The 22073-nt window shown below is 41.8% G+C and overlaps 1 protein-coding gene across 1 annotated transcript in view; it reads left to right on the forward strand.

Moving 5' to 3' along the window:
* ITPRID1 (ITPR interacting domain containing 1) overlaps nucleotides 1-15350 on the forward strand; it is an 86040-nt gene extending 70690 nt beyond the window's left edge. Inside the window, exons 10-15 of the mRNA XM_039862676.1 lie at nucleotides 1329-1411; nucleotides 1787-3082; nucleotides 9485-9612; nucleotides 10387-10498; nucleotides 10968-11133; nucleotides 13629-15350. Of these exons, the coding sequence (XP_039718610.1) occupies nucleotides 1329-1411; nucleotides 1787-3082; nucleotides 9485-9612; nucleotides 10387-10498; nucleotides 10968-11133; nucleotides 13629-13696 (1853 nt within the window). The 3' untranslated portion in view covers nucleotides 13697-15350. The remainder of the gene's footprint in view (nucleotides 1-1328; nucleotides 1412-1786; nucleotides 3083-9484; nucleotides 9613-10386; nucleotides 10499-10967; nucleotides 11134-13628) is intronic.
* Nucleotides 15351-22073: the final 6723 nt, after the last annotated feature.

Raw genomic sequence — 22073 nt, forward strand, 5'->3', positions numbered from 1 at the left:
TCTTCTACAGCAGCTAGTTCTTCAAGCAAAGGAAACTTCCTTATCTCTCACTTCAGGAGCAGACATACAAGCATTACATCCACCGACCAACAGACCCACCCCCCAGACCCACGCCCAGTCTTTTCTTCCAAGACAAATAAGGCTCCTCCTTCTGTGTCTTGCATTATAAGGAGGCTACGTCCCAAACACCCTCCTCCCAGGAGACTTCCTATTCTAGCCTATACTGTAGTGTAGCTAGAAGCATTTCTCATTAGAGAAGAGGAAAAAACAATCCTACAATTTAATCTTTAGCAGATCGACTCCCTAGTAGCTAACCATTTCCCCTTGCCCCTAACATAACCTCATGTTTATGTCAGAAGTTACAGACAGATTTAGAATTTAAAGGTGCTCATGTTTACAGAGTCGTTAGCTGCCCATACATAACATCGTTCTTTCTCGGCCCCTTCCAGCCCCTCGATATGACAAGAGCAGCATTCTAAACCCTGAGCATGGACTGGTAGTCATATAAATAGAGGCTATGTGGGTTAGCAATTGGTTCCTATCCAGCATTAGTAAAAAGAAAAAGAATATATATGTCTTAGTCCATTTGGATTGCTGCGACAGAATCCCAGAGACTGAGTGGCGTAGAAACAACAGACATTTATTTCTCATGGTTCCGAAGACTAGAAGTCTAAGATCACGGCGCCAACAGATTTGGCATCTGGTGAGGACCTACTTCCTGGTCCATAGACGGTCATCCTCTAGCTGCGTCCATGGTGGTAGGGGCAAGAGAGCTCTCTGGATTCTCTTTTGTAAAGGCACGAATCCCATTAATAAGAGCTCAGACCTCATTACCACATAACCTCCCAAAGGCCCCACCTGCTAACATCATCACCTTGGGAGTTAGAATTTCAACATTTAAACTTGGGAGGGACGCAAATATTCAGTTCCTTGCAATATATAGATACACAATCAGATATATCAATTTTGGGTTCGATTGTTTGTTAACATGATATTTAAGGCATAAGCACTTCCTTCTGGAATTCCTTCCCCTTAGTAAAGATGCATCTCACAGTCATCTCGTGATTTAATTTTATGACGTGTCAGTTCCTCTCCCTTTGTTTTGTGTTTTACTCCATGTATGAGGAAACCAGTGACGCAATTTTACATGGAGTCTCTGCCTTTTGAGGGGGAGAAAATCCTCGGAATCACCTGATCCACTTGTACTTGCACGTAGGGGGCGTTTACTGAGGATCGGCGCGTGCTGACACATAGAGGGTTCGATCGCAGTCTTGGTGTCCATCTCTTTTCACTCCGCTCACCCCAGGCCTCCTCATCTCCCTCCCCAGGTGCCACGGTGAACAGAGCCAACAGCTGCCAGTCCGACAGCAGTGGATTCCTGGAGGAGCCACCAGAACCTCCGCCCCCGCAGGTAGGGGGCCACCACAGGGTTGGGGTAGGATCGAAGGAAGTATAAGTTTACAGTGAGCTGCCACGGTGCTTAGGACACACAGGCCACAGACACCTGAGGGACAGGGGACAACGGTGTCACACTGCACAAGGTGCCGGAAAGCTCGGCATTCCTTTTCCTTTTATCTTCTTTGGATTTTGTTAGACAAAGAAACGGAACCTCATGGGAAGAAGGTCCCTGTTAAAGCAGTGAGCCGATGGAAAACTGAGTTCCTGACCCTTATCTCCAACTTCTAGGCCGGGGCTATGCTAAGGAAAAAAAACAAAAGCGCTTCTTAAACCTGGTGCCTCCCCGACCTTCCTGACGCATTTGCCTTTCTGCCCGTTTCTTCCGCAGCCACCTTCCTTGCCAGGCAGCCAGGGTCCCGCTGAGAATGGATGTCCAAAGCCAAGGGGTCACAGCCAGCACTTAGTGTCATCCCAGGACTGCCAGCAAGAGTCAGACAAGCCTAATTCCAAGAGTGTTGTGAGCACAGCTTTTTCAAGTCAAGACTGGAGTGTCTTGGAAGAAAAGGCTTCAACATCTATGGTGGAGAAAGAGTCTCAGTTTGAGGCCATGGAGGGACCACCAGAACTGTTGACCCCAGACACAGCCACCATTGGGGGAGAACAGCCAAGGAGAGATGGCCGTCCGAGGCCGCAGCTGCCTGGGCCCCAAACGGAACATGAGGCCAGTGTAGGCATGGTTACCTCCAAAGACGATCGTCCATTCAGGTTTATAATGACTTGTAGCACAGAAGTGAAAGATGGGTTTGTGAGGCCTGAGGGAGTTGGCGAAAGGTATGTGCAAAGCCACCACTGTGAGTCTCTAAGATCACCTGGAACTTATCATGTTCAAGGCCAGCTCCTTCCCGTTGACCCTGAGGCCCCAGGAGAAGCTGAACACAATAAACTCTGTCCTGACATCAACGACACCTTACCGACATGGGAAGGTTTACCATGGCGTGTCCTCGAGCCCGGTAAAATCACGCCCCATACAGTTGACCTTATTCAAGCATCCGACAAGTCCATCCCCCACCTAGATGAGCTGTCCGGAGTTACTACTCCCCAAGAGAAGCCGAGGTGCAGTGTTCTTAGTCAAACACCACCCGGGGCAGAATCTGAAATGGGAAACCTTCCTCCAAATGCTGACGTGAACACTGTTAGCTCCAAGTCGGTGACAGTCCAGATGTCCCCCAATCTGGCATTGGCTGCTCAGAATGCTGTGACTTTGGGGGCTGATTCTAGAAGGACAACTTTCAAATGCACTGTATATGACCCTGTCACCACAACAGAACCAGGACTGGGGCCAGAAGCAAGACAGCTCACCGATGTTTCTGCTCAGATTTATAAATATGAGCCCAGGTCCTGGCATCACCATTCAGCTCCAAGTAACAGGGTGCAGCCCCTCACCAAATCTGTCTCTCTGGACACAGGCTTCCCTAGAATCTACCCTGTGGACAGCTGCCATGCCGTACCCACCCACCGTTGCCACTGTTATCATCACCGCCCCCACTGCCACTCAGAGAGACAGAGTCCCAGTCCTGTGCCTTCAGCCCATAGGCATTGCCTGTGCTCACACAGTCATCTGGAAGCCCAGTTCATGAAGGCTTTGAAAGTCCTTCAGGACACTACAGTGAGGGAGCTGTGCTCTGTAAGTATTCACCTCTGCAAAGGTGGGGAGGCAGAGGCAGCAACAACAGACACCGCGGGGGTGATATTTGGCCTTCCCGTTCCGAAAGCGAGCTCTCAGAGCGTAGCTTTCCACTGCAGATCGGGAGTAATATTTGTGTAGTGCTTTATTGTTTACGATGGTTTTTCTTACGCGATACTTCCAATCGCCTTGTGAAGTATGGAAGGCAAATGTTAATACTAATTTCCATTTCACAGAGGGATAGAGAATCAATTCATATGTGAAGTTGTAATCATTAGTGCATCTGAACCTCATCTCCAATCGAACTGAACAATTCTGTCCTAAATTCACTTGGCTGTACAATCTTACATGAGCCATTTAATCTCTCTGTGCCTAGTCCCTATTTTGTAAAATAGGGAGATTATTCATGCCACCGAATCAGAATTGTTTTAGGACTAAATGAGAGAAAGCTTGTGAAGCACAGCACACTCAGACCCTCAGCACAGCGCCTGGTCCATAGCAAGCCCTAGGCAATGTGACTTGTGAGGCTGTTACTCTGCTTGCCAGTTGTTGTTACTATTTTATTATTGTTCAGGTCTTGAATCTAGAGCTTCTCATGTCAAATAGATGGACTTTCGGTCTACCTTTGCTAAGCCTGTGTAAAAGCGGACATTGAGGTCACCGAGAACTGAGTGACCCCTATTCCCGTTCAGACCCTGGCAAAGCAACAAGCATTTAATGAGTCCTTTTGGCACCCCAACTTCAGTGATTCTCGAGGCAAAAAATGATCTAAACTATCAGGATTAGATGTTGATTAAAAAATTAAGAGCATAACACGTGAAACTCTATCTATAAGGAGTGGAAAAGGGTGAGACAGAATGCAGGACTACGGCTGTTCAGAGCGGAGGGCAACTATGACTCCCTGAGCACCTACTGCCCGGTACCTGCCAGGTTATCTCCCTATTCTTTTAATTCCACAAATATTTATTGAGTGCCTATATTAACCACTTTATTGGCATTACATTATTTAACCCTCACTTTTATCCATGCCATAAATATTTATTTAGTGCCTACTGTGCGCAAAGTCCACTCTCTTTTACAGATGAAGAAACTAGAACTGAGAGGGTTCAAGTAATTTTCCAAATGTCCCCCCAGTGACCAAGTGGTAAGTCCAGATTCAAATGCTAATTTAGCTGACACTAAATTCTTGGGCAGGACACGGCAGGCAAAGCTGTGTCCAACTTTAAAATATCTAAATTTATTTGAGTATAAAAGTAACATGAGAAAATAATTATGCGAAAGATAAAACAAATTACGACATGGTCTTTCAACAACTAGACATCTACATAAATGTAATATAAACATAGAAAATAATTACATGAAAGATAAAATCATTGATTACATTATTTTTTCAAATTGCAAGACTCCCAAGAATCTGGGACATTTTTAAATGAGTCCTTAACAGAGACTGAACTAGTAAAAGAAGGCATTGAGATCAGTTCTGGGCATATTCTCCAAAAGTTCATTGAGAGAAAAGTCCAAAGGCTAATATATAGCTGGGGTTCTTTGGCATTATCGAAAGACCCAGGTTCAAATCCTGGAGAATAATAAGGCATCATCGTCATCTTCATCACTGATATTTATTAAGGGACTTTCAATGCACTAAGGCAGTAGTTTTCAATTAGAAGTAATTTGTCCCTGCCCTCGCTGACATTCGGCAATGTTTGGAGCATTCTGAGTTGTCACAACTGAGGAGGGTGCTACTATCTTTAGTGAGTGGAGGCCAGGATGCTGCTAAACACCCGATAATACACAGGACAGCCTCCACCACAAAGAGTAATCCGGCCCAAACTGTTGACAGTGTCAAGGTTGAAAAACTCAGCTCTAAGAGAATAAACATTTACTTGACCACATCGTTCATGGAGAAAAATGTTAGGGATAAGTGATAGCTGGAGGAGGTGATGTTTTAAGAGGCTGGAAAAAAACGATTAAATCCTATAATTAGGTACTACAGTTTCCATGATGAAAACCAGGTTGTTGGTCTACTATGTCCTGACAAAAAAGATTATTTTTCTAATTTGCATTTTAAGATAAGCTTTACAAGGATATATAAATTAAACTACATTTAGTTTTATATCTTGTTAAAATAATGAAGTATAAAAAAATGAAAATCGTGTTAAAAACTTCAGAAGAAATGGTCCTTTTAGACATACCCAATGTCATTCATTTAGTCTAAATGTTGCAGGTATTTATTCCATAATAAGATACTATCACATCACCACTCTTAAAAACAATATAAAGTACTTAATGATTGTGTTAAGAGAAATAACAAACATGGATCTATAGACTAAGAAGTTAGAAGTCTATTGCATCAAATTGTCTTTGGGAAGCACTCTATCATTTAATTTATTAATATTATAATCAAGTATCTATGGAAACAGCTGTACACTAATAATCAATTAGCCTATCATTTATTCAGTTGTATGACTACAAATGATAAAAGGGGAAAGGGTAATTCAGCCTCCCAGGCACAAAATGAAACTCATCCTACCTAATGAGGTTATTTGGTGTGGTTGAGCCGATGGTGACAAGTCAGCACAGACAAAAGAGATACCTGAGTCCAGAGCGACTCAGTCGTTCAAAGGGTGGGTCTGACTACAGGTGCCAGGAAGATGCCTACTCCATCCGACAAACCATGCCATCCAGAAGGCATGGCTTATCAATTAGTGCAGCCCAGCAAAACCGTTAATATAAAAGATTTTATGTAAAGTGAAAAGGGTTTTAAGGTTTTGGGGGCATCCTGTGAATTTTTAGGGGCATGGTTCCAGGACTGAAAGAGTGAGTGGGCATGTGGCACCTGGGCGCTAGTAACAGCCAGAAGGACTGCAGCTTCTGGGAGAAAACTTAGACTGGCAAGGGTAAGAGATAGACAGCTCAGGGGAAACTCTGACACAGGAACCCAGAGCCAGGTACAAGGTAAAGACTGAATCTTGGAGCTGGGTAGAAGGACGTGGTTTAGAATAGAAACAGAAAATTTAACCTGAGCCAGCTCCAGGGCTGAGTGACCCCTAAGTGTAGAGCAGAGCTCTCCCCATTCCTTCTACCTGGTGTCAAGAGACAGCCTTGGGCCTGAGTAGCCCCAGCTCTGTGGAGAGATTTGGTAACTGGAAATAGACAGTGCTGATTTAATAGACAGTGACATATTAGCACTTCTGCAGAAAATACAGGGGCTTCGTGGCCCATCTTCAGACTCGTGCACAGGTTTTGGATAAGAGTTTGAGCGAGTGCGCATGTATCATCCATGTCCTCTAATCCCCTGTATCATGTTGCTTTAAACTTCTCTCCTCTCGGATTTGCAATTATACAAAAAAAAATGATATTTTTACATCAAATTGATTTGACATTATATACCTGCTGAAATGCATACCATATTGGGTTTTACTAGAAGACAATGCATTTCTCTTTATTTAGATTCAAGGAACCACAAAAAGACTCTTGAAGGAAACAATCAGAACATATACACGTACGTGTGCATAGTTGTAGTCCTATCTAGGTATATACACATGCAGGGAAGCAAGTGAAAATATAGTGTTTCATTCATTCATGAGAGGAGGCTACTTAGATAAACTGAGAAACAAATTCAAGAACAAGGAGAAAAAGTGTCTGTAGTGAGTGAGCCCAAGTTTGTAAGTCCTGAAAAATATCCTAGAAAAAAGATAGCTAAAAGTTAAATGCTAGGTGCTAACTAGGGTTAGGAAAATTATTTATGAACAAATTATCTAGAAAATACATCATGGACCAAGTGGAGATTACAGGCAGAGGCAGACACCATCTCATATAAGACAATGGAAGCTCCAAGCAGGTGTTGAAACTAAGAGTACTTTTAGGTTAAAGACTCAGAAAAACACCTCCACCCCGCCCCGCTTCCATACAGTACGTAACAGTGCAGAGAAACACTTGACTGGTAAATGCCATTTTTGTGCTCTTGCGAATAGGTAATGGTTTATGACATAATTAAATTCACATAGATAAGTGAATTCACAATGATTTGTTCATTTTAAAATATCCAGAAAAGAAAGCAAGATGTACCTGAAATAAGTTTTGGGGATGTTAGAGAATTCTTCTATGTTTGTGACTTAGATTTAAAGAAAAAGAAAAGCATACAAAGTTTAAAAGGTAATGTGAGCCAATTCAAAAGTACGTTGTTTTTTGGTGACATCGCTCTCGCTATTGAAGTTGCTTGTTCTAACAGGCTTGGGTCAGTCGAGAAGACCTCACATTATACTGCATTATAACCCAGCTCTTATACTAGAAAAAAAAAGAGTTCAAAATAGTCCTTTTTCTTTTTTTCTTGCCTAAGTTTTCCTTTTTTCTGAAACTACTTCTATACCTGTTCTAGTGTTAAAATGTTTTCTCGTGTTTCGAAATGGCCAGAAGATGGCAGCGTTTGAGAATCTTCCACACCGTTCCCTCCTGAGAGCTACACACCCGCAGGGGTTCCTACATCCCAGCCCCCCATACCTATGGCTCACAAAACCCAAAATAGCTAAAAAAAAAACCATAAAATTCAGCATTTATAATGTTCAGTCTACTTGAGCACCATATTTCCATGTCCTTGGCCTCAATGTCCTGAGAACATGGTCACCTTGTAGGAATCTACTAGGACCACTCAGTCAGCTCACTTGTAAGGGACAAATAACTTCTCTTTGTGGCCAGCCACACTGTAGTCCCTGCTGTGACTCAGTTATGAGAAAAGGAATGAACCAGGAGACCTAGGTTTGCGATCTGACTGCCATTTTTTGACCTTGGTCAAATTGGTTAACCATTCTGTGTCAGAATACTTTATAAAAGAAGTCCTTCATGGTCTCTAAGATCTTTTCTGATTTTAGAAGCCATAATTGTCATCACCTTTTAAGCACTCTTTCCAACATCAGTCATGCTTCAAACACTCTTCTAACTGATTCAAATGCACTCACACCGAAGTTAAAGCAATTGGAGACTTTTGCTGTACGACATATGTTCTTCGGTATAAAAATTAGAGGATAGAATCAAAACCAAACTCTCCAGAACCAAAATAAAATATATATTTTATATTTTATATAAAATATAAAAAATGGAAAACATTTCCATTATGACAATTCCAATAAAAATAGCTATCAGTCTGCCAGGATCTTGGCCATTGGTTTTCGAAAGGGTGAGGAATTTGGAACTTCTTAGTAGCAGGGCTGGGAGGAATTAACATAGCGGTAAGATTGGTCTCCATGGAAGGAAGAAGAAGAAAAGTTTAAAAAAGGCCTGACTGTGAAATCAGTTTCCTTTAAAAAGCTTCCCATAAGCCCCGCTTCATGCTCTCCACTTCCAGCTGATTGCTAGCCTATCTGCAAGGGATGCTGGGAAATGTAGGGGTTTTTTTTTTCATGAGATACATTGTTCCCCTAAGATATTAGAATTTTGTTTGTAAAAATGAAGAGGAGAAAGATAGTGGGTAAGCAACTGGCAGCCTCTGCTACACTAATCAGGAAGGGCTTCTAAACCCATGGGCCTTGTAGAGAGAGCATTAGGCTCCGACTAGCATTGATATCACTCAAGGTCAGATGGGTAGAGATGCTGGGGTTTTGGATTATGGATCTATTTAAAGCATGATCCAACCTGGACTAGAAAACAAGGGATAGCTGGTCAGAGCTCAGCAAATCAGCAGAGTGCCTGACAAGTGGACTAGGCTTGGTAGCTGCAAGAATATATTTAAATAAGGAAACCAAGGCAAAAGAAAGTCATACAGAGAAAGTAAGATTTAAAGAATAATTCACATCACAAGCAATGAGGAGCAGGATTAGGAGGATAAACAGTTCAATTCTATTCTAGATTCCAATTCGTGGATGCATGGGTGCCTATCTATGCCTGCCTTACTCTGAACGGGCTTGTTAGCTGGCTAGAGATGATCCTGCTGATTTCAGCCACCAGGGACTGTGGTTAAGCTGAGCTAAGGTTAATAAAAAATATCTTAAGCAGACTTTCTCTGTTCAATATTACCGAGATTCAGAGTGAGGCAGGACTCAGAAACAAAGTTAAACGAGATAGATCCAACTTTTCTAAACACAAGCCCACACTCTGGCCCTTCCCTCCTCCCCTCCTCTGTCTACATCCCCCAATCCCTACCTCACCTAGTCCTCCAGACTGCCTTCCTGTTTCCAGGGCATAATGTCTGCAAGGGTCATCCAATGATTTCCGCCCTCCTGTCCCAACCAAGTACTGCTTCTAAGTTGCTCAGAGAAGCCAAAGGCTGCCCTCTCCCTGGTCTCTTTCCCCACACGTTAGCAGGAGAGGACATCCGGGAACCCAAGTGGGATGGCAGGCTCCGCCATGGTGAATTCTCGCAGTGAATCAGAAAGGACTTCCTTCTCAGCTCTTTCTAATTGTTCTTAGTGCTCAGTCCACGAGATGGAGGCAATGAAGACGCTATGCCAGAGTTTCCGGGAGCATTTAGAGGAAATTGAGCCACCCCTTATAGGACAGCAGGCAATCTTTTCCAGGGACGTGTCAGAAGAGGAAAGGTAATTATCCAAGGGAGCCATAAAAGTAAGTAGCAGCCCACATACCTGGAGCAGAGAAAAGTAATCAGGGCAGGAGAGTTGAGCACTGGGGAGCAAGGCTAATGAGAAATTGGCCAGCTTCTCCTTCGCTTTCATGTTCTTGTTCTTGCTGTCTCAGTGGGAGTCTGTGAGAGCCATTTGCTAGATAACAATAAGGTGGGGTGTCTGAGGTCAGAAGGTGAGCTGCAGCTGGAAGGAGGGGGTTAGCCAGCAAGATACCTTTAATCAACATGAATGGGGCTCATCAAATGCAAATGTCAGGGTTTATTAGAGTTTCAAAAATCTGCATTATTTTCACATAGATTAAAAGTATGTGTCCCAAAAGTGGATTAGTAGTTGCCTGAAGTTGAGGGGTAGGAATAGGGATTCACTGAGAAGGGGTGTGAAGGTTATTGGGGAGAAGGAAGTGTTTCAAAAATGCATGGTGATAGTCACACAACTTAGCAAATAAATTTACTAAAACTCATTGACTTGTACTCTTAAAATAGGTAAACTTCATGGTATGTAAATTATTCTGCAATAAATTTTTTTTAAAAAAAATTAACAATAGAGTTGTATAAAAAAAAAAAAAAGATCTGCCCTAGTAATATACGTATGTCTGAAACTGATACAAGTAAAGAAGGTGACATTCTCTTGTAAGAGATATCAAAGGAGTGACCTACGTTTTGAGAAGAACAACGGAAGACAGAACCTAGAGGTGACTTTGAAATTTTACTTTCTATTATTTGTTCGCAGGAAGGAGGCCGAGCAACTGCAAACTTTACGCGAGGCCCTGCGGCAGCAGGTGGAGGAGCTAGAGTTTCAGCTGGGAGACCGGGCTCACCAAATCCGAGAAGGGGCGCGATTGGTACGAGACGCCGGGGTGGGGAGTTTGACTGTATCCTGCCCACCATAGGAAGGCTGCACTAAATGAGAAACCTGATTGTGAAGTCATTTCGGATTCTAGGGTTATGTGCCAACACCGTTCTCTTAAGGATACAGAAACTGAAGCCCGGAGAAGTATGTTGTTTTGCTCAAGGCTACGTGGCTAGCCGCAGGTGATTAAGGATTAGAGCTCGGGTCCCCTCACTCCCATGCTAATCTTCTTCTCTGCCCTGTAAATAAGAGATGAGTTTTATTAGCCCATTGTCCACACGAAACAAGAAACACAGCTTTTGACCAAATGTGGGCGAAGTCACGGCCAGAATCGGCTGCTAGTTCACAGAGCCCAATCTAGAGAATTCACTACCCATCATGCCTTTTCCATAAGTCTGAGCTAGCTGTTTGGTGTAAATATGGTAATTTGTCCATTCTTTTTGTTCTTGTTTTCCTTTCAGCAGCTTGAGCTTCTCACAGGAGAACTACCTGAACACTGTACGAATCTGCGTCAATATGACTGGTCAGAAGAAAAGAGTGGCCAGACTTCCTGTGCTAACATCCACCCAGTCATGGTGCCCGGGGCTGCCTTTCCTCCCGATGATGGCCAGCAGGCCCCCTGCTCAGGTACAACCCATCTGGCTGCCTTTACTCTGCCCTTCTTGGAGAGCAGCACCAGGATGTCTCTTCCAGCTCGGGGAGAGTTAGGTCCGGCTCCTTTGACAAATTATCTTATTGGAGAGAAGCATACAAATGTCTTCCACTAGATCAGAGTGGGTGTGGTGGCCTTCCTGCAAAATATAAGAGCACATTCTAGCCAGAGCAAGGATATCTAAATTTTCCCCAAGGAGAAGTATCTATCAACCCTTCATCCGCTATTTTTCTTTTAATATTCCACTCTGTGGTTAAACCCAGGAGGAACTCAGAATATTTTAATATTCATTTAACACAGAATAAGTGAGCACCTACTATGTGCCTGGCATAGGGAATATGTTGTTGGCCAAGGTATATACAGTAAATCTTCACTTAATATCGTCAATAGGTTCTGTGACTTTAAGCAAAATGACATGTAATAAAACCAATTTTACCATCAGTTATACAATTGATATAAACAAGAGTTAAGTTCCTACTGCATCTCATCAATGCTGTAACAAAACAACATCGAACAAAATTATGTCATTCGAGACCCTTCTGTATAGCTCAAGGTATATGTGGCGTAGTAGTCTTGGCCATGCTGTGACTTTCGGTCTACTGAGAGAGAGAAATTGTAAATAAATACCTATGAATTTTAAAAACTGTGAAACTGCTTTGAAGGAAATAATGGGGTTTTAAGGGAGTTCAGTTTAGATCAGGGTGTCAGGAGGGTCGGGGAGTGACAATAGAAGAAAGAGAGAAGATCCAGGCACCAAAGCCTTTCCAGAAAGCCTTGAGTCTGTGTGCCAGCCGGAAGGAAGTGTTGTGCCAGGAACTTTTCTTGTGCTGGTGACAGAACCATGCATTGAACAGACAGGATTTCCACTCACAAAGAAAAGAAAACAACCAGAACAAACAAATAAATAAATTTCAATGCTGACGAGTGGAACAGACACTGTGGAGGGCGATGTGGGATTAAGAGTGGGGTGAGGAAGAGGAAGCCGTGAGGAATTCTGGGGAAGGAACGTTTTAAGCAGGAGGAACAGAAAGTTTGAAGGCCCTGAGACAGAAACAGCCAGAGTGGCTGAGGGCCTGAGTGACAGGGAGGGGTGGAGAGAGGGCCTCTCAGAAGTGGGCAACTGGGCTGACTTGAGGCTGGAGCCTGAGAGGCTGGATTCTCCTTCCGAGTGTAAGAGAAAGCCACTGGAGGTTCAAAGCAGGGTCGTCATATGATCTGATTTGCATTGAAAGTCACCGCTGACTGCTTTGTGGAGAAGGCACAACTACGGACTTCGAGCTGGGCCGAGCTCCCAGCTAGGAGGATGTTGGCATAGTCCCGTGAGGTGAGACGCAGAGCCGTCAAGTGGCTTCCATCCAGCTGAGGAGGCTTGCGAGGCCACCAGCCCAGCGAAATGCAGGGAGGTGTACAAAAGCTGGATGTACCTGTGGTCTCCAAGTATGACAGGAAGTCTAAGGAACGGGGAACAAGTGAATGGCAGAGTCAGAAAACTTCATAGAAAAAGTAACACCTTCCGGGAAGGCATTATAACTCATATAAGAAGATGGGCAAGTAGCAAGAAAATTAAGAAGCTCTTTCTTTGGAAACCGCTTGTCTCCAGGACCGATCTCATAGCCCGCTTCCGTTCATCAATCCTCGTGGCTTCAGCAGAGCCCTCCCGCCCTTCAAACCGTCTTGCACCTTCCTCTGATGACTGTATTTTCTCAGAGTGTGGACGTCCCCCCTCCATCCTTAATTCTCTCCTTTTTCTCTCTCCACACCATCTTCCTCAGTATACACACTCATCTGCAGACATCTGGACCCCCAGTGCCCAGCTCTCTTCAGAATTCCCGTCTAGCATTTTCTTCTCTCTATGAGATATTTGTCTCAGAAAACAACTTTAGACAATCCATTTAATCTGAACAAATGTAGAGCCATGGGTCACCTATTTGCTTTCTCTGAAAATTCTTTATTAAAATAGGAATTTAGAAATTTCGATGGGTTGTACTTTGAAATTTAGAAAGGTAATAGGTTTTCTTCTTGTCGTTGGTAGAAGTTCCAACCCAATCACATTCACCTTCGTATCTATCACAACATCTAGTGACAATATCTTGCTCGTAGTCACTTCTCTATAAATGTGTGTTGAAATAAGAACTGCTTTGCCCTTCAGAAAACGATATTTTGAGATTTCTCTTCATTTGTGCTCAAAGTGAGACATATTTATACATATATCTAGGAAAACTCATAGTCTACTATATTATATAACACTTCTTTTTACAGACATATGTTATGGACTGAATTTTACCACTCCCCCAAATTTATAACTTGAAGCCCTAATCCACAATGTACTGCATCTGGAGAGAGGGTGCTTAAGGAGGTAATTAAGGTTAAATGTGGTCATAATGATGGGACCCTAATCCAACAGGACAGGTAAATTTATAAGAAGAGTACAAAACGCTAGAGACCTCTCTCTCTCTTCATATTTGCACAGGGGAAAAGCCACGTGAAGACACAGAGCAAAGAAAGCCATCTACAAGCCAGGAAGAGAATCCTCACTAGAAGCCAACACCAATGGCTACTTAATCTTGGACTTCTATCCCCTAGAACACCAAAAAAGTAAATTTCTGTTGTTTGAGCCACCCAGTTGTTGATATTTTGTCATGGCAGCCCCAAGCAGACTAAGATTTTTGTGTCGTAAAGTGGAGTGCTGCTGTGACAAATTTTCTAAAAATGTGGGAGTGGCTTTGAAACTGGGTGATGGGTAGAGGCTCAAAGAGTTTTGAGGTACATGTTCTCTTCTGAAAAATCTTTCTCATTTTTTGCAATATGAATAGGCTGACAATTTCCAAAATCTTTAAGTCTGATTCCTTTTTGCTTAATAATTCTTTCAATTTATCTCTCTCATCTTGTATTTTACTATGAGCAGTAAAGAAAAACTAGGCTGCACCTTCAACACTTTGCTTACGATTTCAGTTAAATACCCAATTTCACAGCTTGCGTGTACTACCTTCCACAAAACACTAGGACACAATTCAGCCAAGTTCTTTGCCACTTTTTTAAAAGAATAGCCTTCCCTCTAGTTCCAAATAGCCTCCTGCTCATTTCCACCTGAGACCTCGACCAGATTGCTTTTAATGTACATATTTCTACGAGCATCCTGCTCGTGATGGCATGTGTACTCTCTAAGACAATAGAAGCTTTCTCTCCAGTTCTCCTCTTTTCTTCCTGAGGCCTCAGCAGAACTGCCTTAAACATGTTTCTAATAATAATTACTTCAAGGCAATCTAAGCTTTCTTTGGCATGCACCTAAAAAGAACTACTTTTCTCAAGGTCATGTCCACTTTCTCAGGGCAACCTGCATCTAATGACTGGTTGAGATGTGGGTATGTATGCCAAGCCCTCCTCACCTCAACTTGGAACAACTCTCGAGGGCCACTGACTTCAGAGTTCCCCATGGGGGTTACCTGAGATCTTTGTTGTGACTAGGGCCCAATCTCTCCCTCTGCGGGTAAAGCTTCCTTCTCTCCTTTCACGGATGTTAACTCCAAGAGTACTCCTTAATAAACTTTACATCTCCACTTCAGAATCTGCTTTCTTGGAAACCTAATCTGTGAAACTATTTTAGTTTGAGTTTTCTCAGAAGTAGATCCTGACACAGGGACACAAGTTCAAGTAGTTTGTTTGAAATGTGATCCCTAAAAACTGTAGTGAGGCCACAGGAAAGTAGGAGAGGAAAGAGATGAAAATTAAGAATGTGCTCTTTATCAAGCAAGTTAACGGTGGTGGGCACCCAGAGCTTAATCCCACTGGGGAAATCTGAGACCCAGAAGAGATCATGCTACAGAGTTACCCACCCAAAGGATGTGAGAGCTGGACTATAGATTCATCAACTCTCATCAGTCATTGGTCGAAAGCTGCTCTAAGAGCATTAATTCCCCAATATTGTCAGATTGCTCTGTGTGCAAGAAGAATTGGATCCAAGCCTCGATCAGTGCACTGTAGGGTCTGGCAGTTGGAAACTTGGTCGGAATGGGGAAAAAAAGTAGCCAGAGGTATACGCGCTATAATAATTAAAACATTTAAGTTGCCCAAATACGCCAACAAACCACAGCAGGTTGTATTCAGGTTTCTGCCTATTACTAGAGCATCTACTGCACTAGCTTCTCTACCATTGAGATGTACCTTAGGATAGTCAAGTTGAACATAATCTCCTCTTGAAACTATGTCTGCTTGGTTCCCTCTTTTTACTAATAAATATATATATAAATATATATATATTTATATATAAATATATATATATTTATAAATATATATTATTTTATAAATATAAATTTATATATATATTTATATATAAGTAATATATATATTTATAATATATATATATATAATAAATATATAAATATATATATATACTATATATATATATATATAATTTAAACATCAGACCTGATCTCAGTTCTAAACTCCCTAGTGATATTTTTATTTGGTATGGAAATGTACATTGACAGTATTTCAACACTTTAAAAATGTTATTCCAATATTTTGTTTTTTGTTTTTTTTCTTTTGACTCCATGGTTTCTGATGAGAAACCTGCCATCACTTGAAGCATCAATTCCTTATCTGTAATGTATTTTTTCTCTCTGGCCTTTTCAAGATTTTTTACTTTGTTCGTTTTTTGTTCTATGATTACGATGAGTCAGAGCATGGTTTTCTTGGAGTTTATTCTATGTGAAATTTGCTGAACACTTTGCATCTGCAAATATGTCCTTCACCAAATTTGGGAAATTTTTAGCCATTATTTCTTCAAATATATTTCTGCACCATTTTTTTCTCTTCTCTTTCCAGAACTGCAATAACACTGATATCAAAACTTCTGATATTGTCCCATAGTTCTTTGAGGCTCTGTTTATTATTTATTAAACTTTTTTTCTTCCATGTATTCCAGAATGGATAAATTTTATTGATCTACCTTCAAGACCATTGACTCTTTTCTTTCTCATCTCCATTCTGCTTTTGAGGTCTTCCAGAGGACTTTTTATTTCTGTTGTTATACCTATGAGTTCAAAATTTTCCATTTGGTTCTTTGATATACCTTCTATTTCTTTGCTGAAAATGTCTGTCTTCCCATTTATTTCAAGTTTTCACCCTTACTTCATAGATCATATTAGAAGAGGTGCTTTAAAATCTTTGTCTGATAATCCCCATCTTGGAGTTTGCATGTGTTGACTAGTCTTTCTGACGAAGGTTGTTAACATTTTCCTGGTTCTTTGTATGTCGAGTGATTTTGGATCCTATCCTGGACATTTTCATATAATGTTATAAGATTCTGTGTTCTGTTAAAAATTTTCTGGGAAATGTTGATTTTTCTTTTTTTCTGTTTGCTTTAGTAGGCTATCAATCAAGTTAGATTCAGATCACAGTCCTGACCCATACGCAAGCTGTGGTTTCAGTGTCAATTTGCTTGTCACAGCCTTTCTGTTCTGTCTGGCCCACCCTGCACATGCACCATCCAGTGCTCACTCCCAGACCTGAGTGGTGATCTGCCCTATAGTTCAGTTCTCAAAGCCTTTTTATGTTGCTTATGGTCAAGTCTTACGCCTCATAGCTCATGTTGAGCCTAACACTTTATATACAGATTTAAAGGATCCTTTTCTCCAGCTGACTCTTCTCTGTGATTCCCCACACACACTCACACTGTCTGATTCCTATGAGTTACTTGTCATGGGTTGGCCTGGAACACCATGGCTTTAGCATTCATGCACTGTAATGAACGTCCTGCAGCTGGGTCTACCTCAGGGAAAAGTACTAATAGAAAAGAGCCTGTAGATTCCCTGTTGCTGTAGCTGCCGCACCTGATGCCACCACCACTGCTGCTGCTATGGTCATTGCCATGGGACTGCCACTTCATGACTTGGACATGCCAAAAGTAGGGCTTAGAGAGGTAAAAGATCTTTCCCCAGAGATTCCTTTCACAGCCCTCTAACCCAAAAGAGAGGATTTTTCTCACAGCTTTTTCTGTTGCACAGTTTCAAGATTCAGGCTGCCCTAGAATATGCCAGAAAATATGGGAGAAAAGAAACTCATCTCCATGAGCTAGTTCTTTGAGTTTTTTATTCTCTGTTCCAGTTGACTTGCCATTATATACTTTTCAGAGTCCTTAAATAGCTGCTTTATAAATTCTGTTCAAGACTTTTAGTTGTAACTGGTGGAAAAGATGGGGTGGCATGCACTTACTCCATCTTAATTAGAACTGAAATTTGCCAACCTGTTTTTATATTCTCTTAGTGTAGTAAAAAAAATGCTAACACTTGCTTACTTTGTGCAAATACTGTGCTAAGCCTTTTACATGTATGATTTACATATGGAAAAACAACACACATTTGTGGCAAACGTCATTATCCCCATTTTAAAGATGAGGAAACCGAGACTTACAAGGGTTAAATGGATTGTGCAATGTCACACAATTGGAAAACCAGGTATCATCCTAGGCTGGTCTGGCTCCAGAGCCAAACTCTGAATCACTCTGCAGTATAGCCATGGCCAGCTCTTTTATGCAGCCTGAGTGGGGCCAGAGCTGCAGATGCTCTGATTACATGTGAGGATCAGGCAATAGTCTTCTCTGAGACCCATGTTTTCCTAGCTTTCAGCATTGATTAGGTCAAGTTGAAAGATGTACTTATGCGCAAGGCAGGTTGAGATTTAATATTGCTTTGTGTTGGTTATTGGGCAGGTGTTTGTTTAAAGGAAGTGGAAACAGGTGTGTGGGCCCTGATTCAATTACATGATGGAGAGAACACACTGATCCATGGCCATTTTCAAGGAGAGATGCTGATTGTGCTAATTAATCATTTGTCTGTCAGAACATAATAGAAAATGATGTTCCAGTTACCATTGGTATGGAACGCAAACTCATGTGTCTGGCTTTCCAGCAACCAGATGCAACTGTTTATGATGACAGCAATTAAGATACAGTACCTGAATCCTCCTGGATTACTATGTCTGAGATGGTTTGAAGAAATGGTATTTTTATAAACTCTTGCCAACAGCATGGGACATCATCCAACAGGAATTGTCTCTCTAAGGAACTTTTCCCTTCAAAGAGATTAATTGAGTCCTTTTAGATCGTGATGGCTTCCCAGAGATATGGCTGGTGGAATATTGTTCTGTTCTGTGTCTTGCAATACTCAGTCCACCTCACCTAACCAAGACATTTATGCTCATAATGGAGCATCGTAATAATATTTAATTCTTTCAGCTATGCACTTGCCACCCAATAGCCAGAGTGGTCTTTTTAATACCTAAACGAGGTACATTTCTTTCCTGCATAAGAATTGCCAGTGGCTTTTCAGTACAGTTTTAATTGAATCCTGGCTCCTTAACAAGATCTGCAAAGCTCTGCACGGCCCCGCCCTGCAAACTTCCATGACCTCGTTTCATACTGCTCTCTCCCCCTCTCACACGACAGTCCAGATTCATGGATCTCCTTCCTCATTCCTGAACACGTTACGGTCACTTCCACTTCAGGGGCATTTCCGCTGCTGTTCCCTCTTGGCATTTCCCCAGATACTCAGGTGGCTGGTACCTTCTCATTCAGATTTCCATTCCAGTGCCCCGTCTTCAGAAAGGCAACTCTACAGCCTATCCAAAATAGGGCTTCTTCCTACACACATCGCTGTATAATTTCGATCCACTTATCCTACTTTGTTTTCTTCATAACATTTATTGTATGGGCTTTTATTATTTCATTTGTTTTGTAGCCATCTCCCTTGTTAGAATGCAAGCTCCATGGGAAAGAGACTTGTCTGTCATCTTTCCATATTTTATCCCCAGGCTTAAAACACTGCCTAACACATAATAAGTTCATAAAACAATTTGATGAGTGAACAGCCTAGAGAATTAATTAATTAGTTAACTAATCAATATATCGACACTAATAAACATTGGATTCACATAAATAAGACACGGTCTAATCCATTAAGGAATTTTTAGTTTGGGGAGGAAAACACGTAGAGCTAATAATCTGTCCATGTTACTTCTTTTTTTTTATACCTTTCAAAAACTCCTCATCCACAGCAAGGTTTCCAAGCCTGGGCCCATCAGTTTCACCAGAAAGTGGAGAAGTTGAGAAAAAATTATTAGGACAAAATAGCAAGTTTTTAATAAAGTTAATGTAACCCAGGTAACAGTATTCTTCCCCTTGCCTCGGTAAATCTCCTTTTAAATTAGAAGAGTCATCTCCTGGTTACGGGGAAGCCAGCCACAAAAGACTGGATCTTATGATCCCACTTATCTAAAACAGCCAGAATAATCAAAGCTGTAGAGACAGAAAGTAAATTGATGGTTGTCTAGGGCTGCACAATGAGGCAGGAGAATGGAGTGACAGTCAAAGGGTAAAAGATTTCTTTTGGGAGTGAGGAAAATATTCTCAAATTAGATTACAGTGATGTTTGTATCATTCTGAAAATATACTAAAAATCGTTAAACAGTTCACTTTAATTGTATTGTATGTAAGTCATATCTAAATGAAGTATTACAGAAAATAAGGCGAGCATGCACACACTTGGGGCAGAGTGTTTCCACAGAGGGAAGAGCAAGTCCACCCTCTGAGCTAGGAAAGAATTTGCCCTATTTAAGGCACAGAGAGAAAGTAAGGCCAGTGCCAGTGGAGAAAGGAGAAGTAAGTGGGGACCAGCTCAGACAGGGTCTACTAAGCCATGGTAGGGAGTTTGGATTTTTTATTTTGAACGTACTGAGAAGCCATAGGAGAGTTTGAAGTAGGATAGTGACATGATGTGATGCATAGTCACATTCTGTAAGATTGGGCTGGCTACTTTGTGGGCAAGTGACTCAGGGAGCATGAAAGGAATCAGGGAGACCTATTACGGTAGTTTGGGCGATACTCAGAAATGTAGTAGATTTCTTTTCCTTTCTCTTTTCTTCTCTCTTCCCTTCTTTTTATAATAAATAAAAAGCAAGGTCACTTTATATTTAGCAGAACAGATCTCATGAGTCGTCCCAGAAAAAGGCTCTAGCCAAAATACTTGATTTGACCCTGTTAACCTTTGGTACCTCAAAGAAGACGTACGTCACTGGTCACAAGAGAACAATCTATTAATAATGAAAAATTTAAACTACTCTTATATAATTCGTCCTTATAGAGAAGGTATTATCCCAATTTAGTACTAAAACCTGTTTTTCACTCCTAATAGCACTGTCAAAGTCAAACATAGACCACTTTATTTGCCTATGACAACTCTCTCCACACCAGTTTCCTAGCTTACAGCAGCCAGATGATTTTCCTACACAGCAAACAAGCTATATTTGGAAAAGGAACAATAAGGCATCTGTAGAAAAACTGCATTCACATTAGACTCCTCCTCTTGCCTAAGGGGTCGTGTCTGTCGTGCAAGCTCAAGTGGGTGGCAAAGAATAGGCAGGCTTTGTTAGACCATCACTCATGTATTGAGATTTGAGGTCTGCGATTCAACACAATTTTCAATGGGCACTTTCCCCAGGATTGAATTGCCGCCTACAGACATTTTGATTATAAAATATAATTTTAAAATGAGAGAATACAAAACACCCCTTCTTTTCTCTGCCCCCATCCTTACGAGTTTGTCAGTTTATCTCATAGAGGAAGTGTGATCAGCAGAGTACTGACCAGCCTTGGAATGCCCAACTCCAATCTGGGACTTTGTTAGCCCTCCTCCCAACCCGTGACAGGTCCCAAGCTCTCTCTCCAGTTGACCCAGATATTTCTATGTCAGGAGCCAATCAACCTTGAAGGTATGAGTGATTTGACACCTTGTCTTTCAGCCAGCTCTAAATGTTCATAACTTACCACATGCCCACTTGTCCATAAAATTGAGTCATACCCACTGGTGATTGTAACGATCATTTAAGATCCTGTTTATCAATTCTAAACTTGCCCTGTGCTTCAGTGCAATTTTCTTCCCAGTTCTCTCCTTTATGATCCTACACATCTCACTGGGAACTTTGTTTTACCCCGAATCTCTCTAACTGATAGTTGTTGACAATTATGACTCGGATTCTAGAGATATCATACTATGTTTTAAAGCAGGTAACTTTAGAACTTCAGGCCCAAGCCCTGTCTATAAACTGCTGTGAGACTGTCTTACCACCTCTGTTACAAAGTCCCGTTGTACCTCACTGGTCACTGGTTGCCTTGTGCCATGGTGATAGCTTCACAGGTCTACTGGTTCTCAGCTGTTAGCTACCTTCATATCTCCCAACACCACACTGGGGCGCACTCTTCAACATCATGCTGTGGAGGATCATGGGACCCTGTCCCAGACCCCCTCTCTATCTAAATCCACCATGCCGGCATTTCCATTGTAACCACCCATAAAACCATGGGACATATCAACACACAGCCATGGGACAGACACATAGGCAGTCAATCAGAAGCTCAGATGGGAAGTAAGCTGTGAGTTTCCTCAGCTTTGGGGTCCCCAAACCTCTGTTGGGTATTCTCAAAGATCTAACAAGGATCTAACAGGGCACCAGATGTAGGGCACAAAATTCACACTAAAACCAAATCGTTTTCCCCCTTTTTTCTCTCCCCTAGCTTCTCCTACCCCTAACTCCACAAGAACGTTTTGTGGCTGAGTGATGGGAATGTTTCTTTCATTATAACTTCCATTCTTTCATGTTACAAAGACTGATTCTGGATGTGTGAAAACTCACCTTGGGAATTTTCTAGAAAATTGATATGTTTTCTAAAGCCCTGTTTTCATGATTTTTCTCTTGATAAGAACTCTAAAATGCTCAAAGCTGAGCTGTAACTTGTTTTAGACATTATCAGTCCTCCCCTCCCCTGAGACGAGAAGCCTCGGACCTCACATCTCAGTGCTAATGTCAAAAACAAAAACAAAAATGAAAACGAAAAAAAAACTGCTTGGCAAGGGCACGGGAG

The sequence above is a fragment of the Pteropus medius genome, unplaced genomic scaffold (genome assembly GCF_902729225.1).
Source record: "Pteropus medius unplaced genomic scaffold, Ma_sr-lr_union100, whole genome shotgun sequence".
Taxonomy (NCBI): domain Eukaryota; kingdom Metazoa; phylum Chordata; class Mammalia; order Chiroptera; family Pteropodidae; genus Pteropus; species Pteropus medius.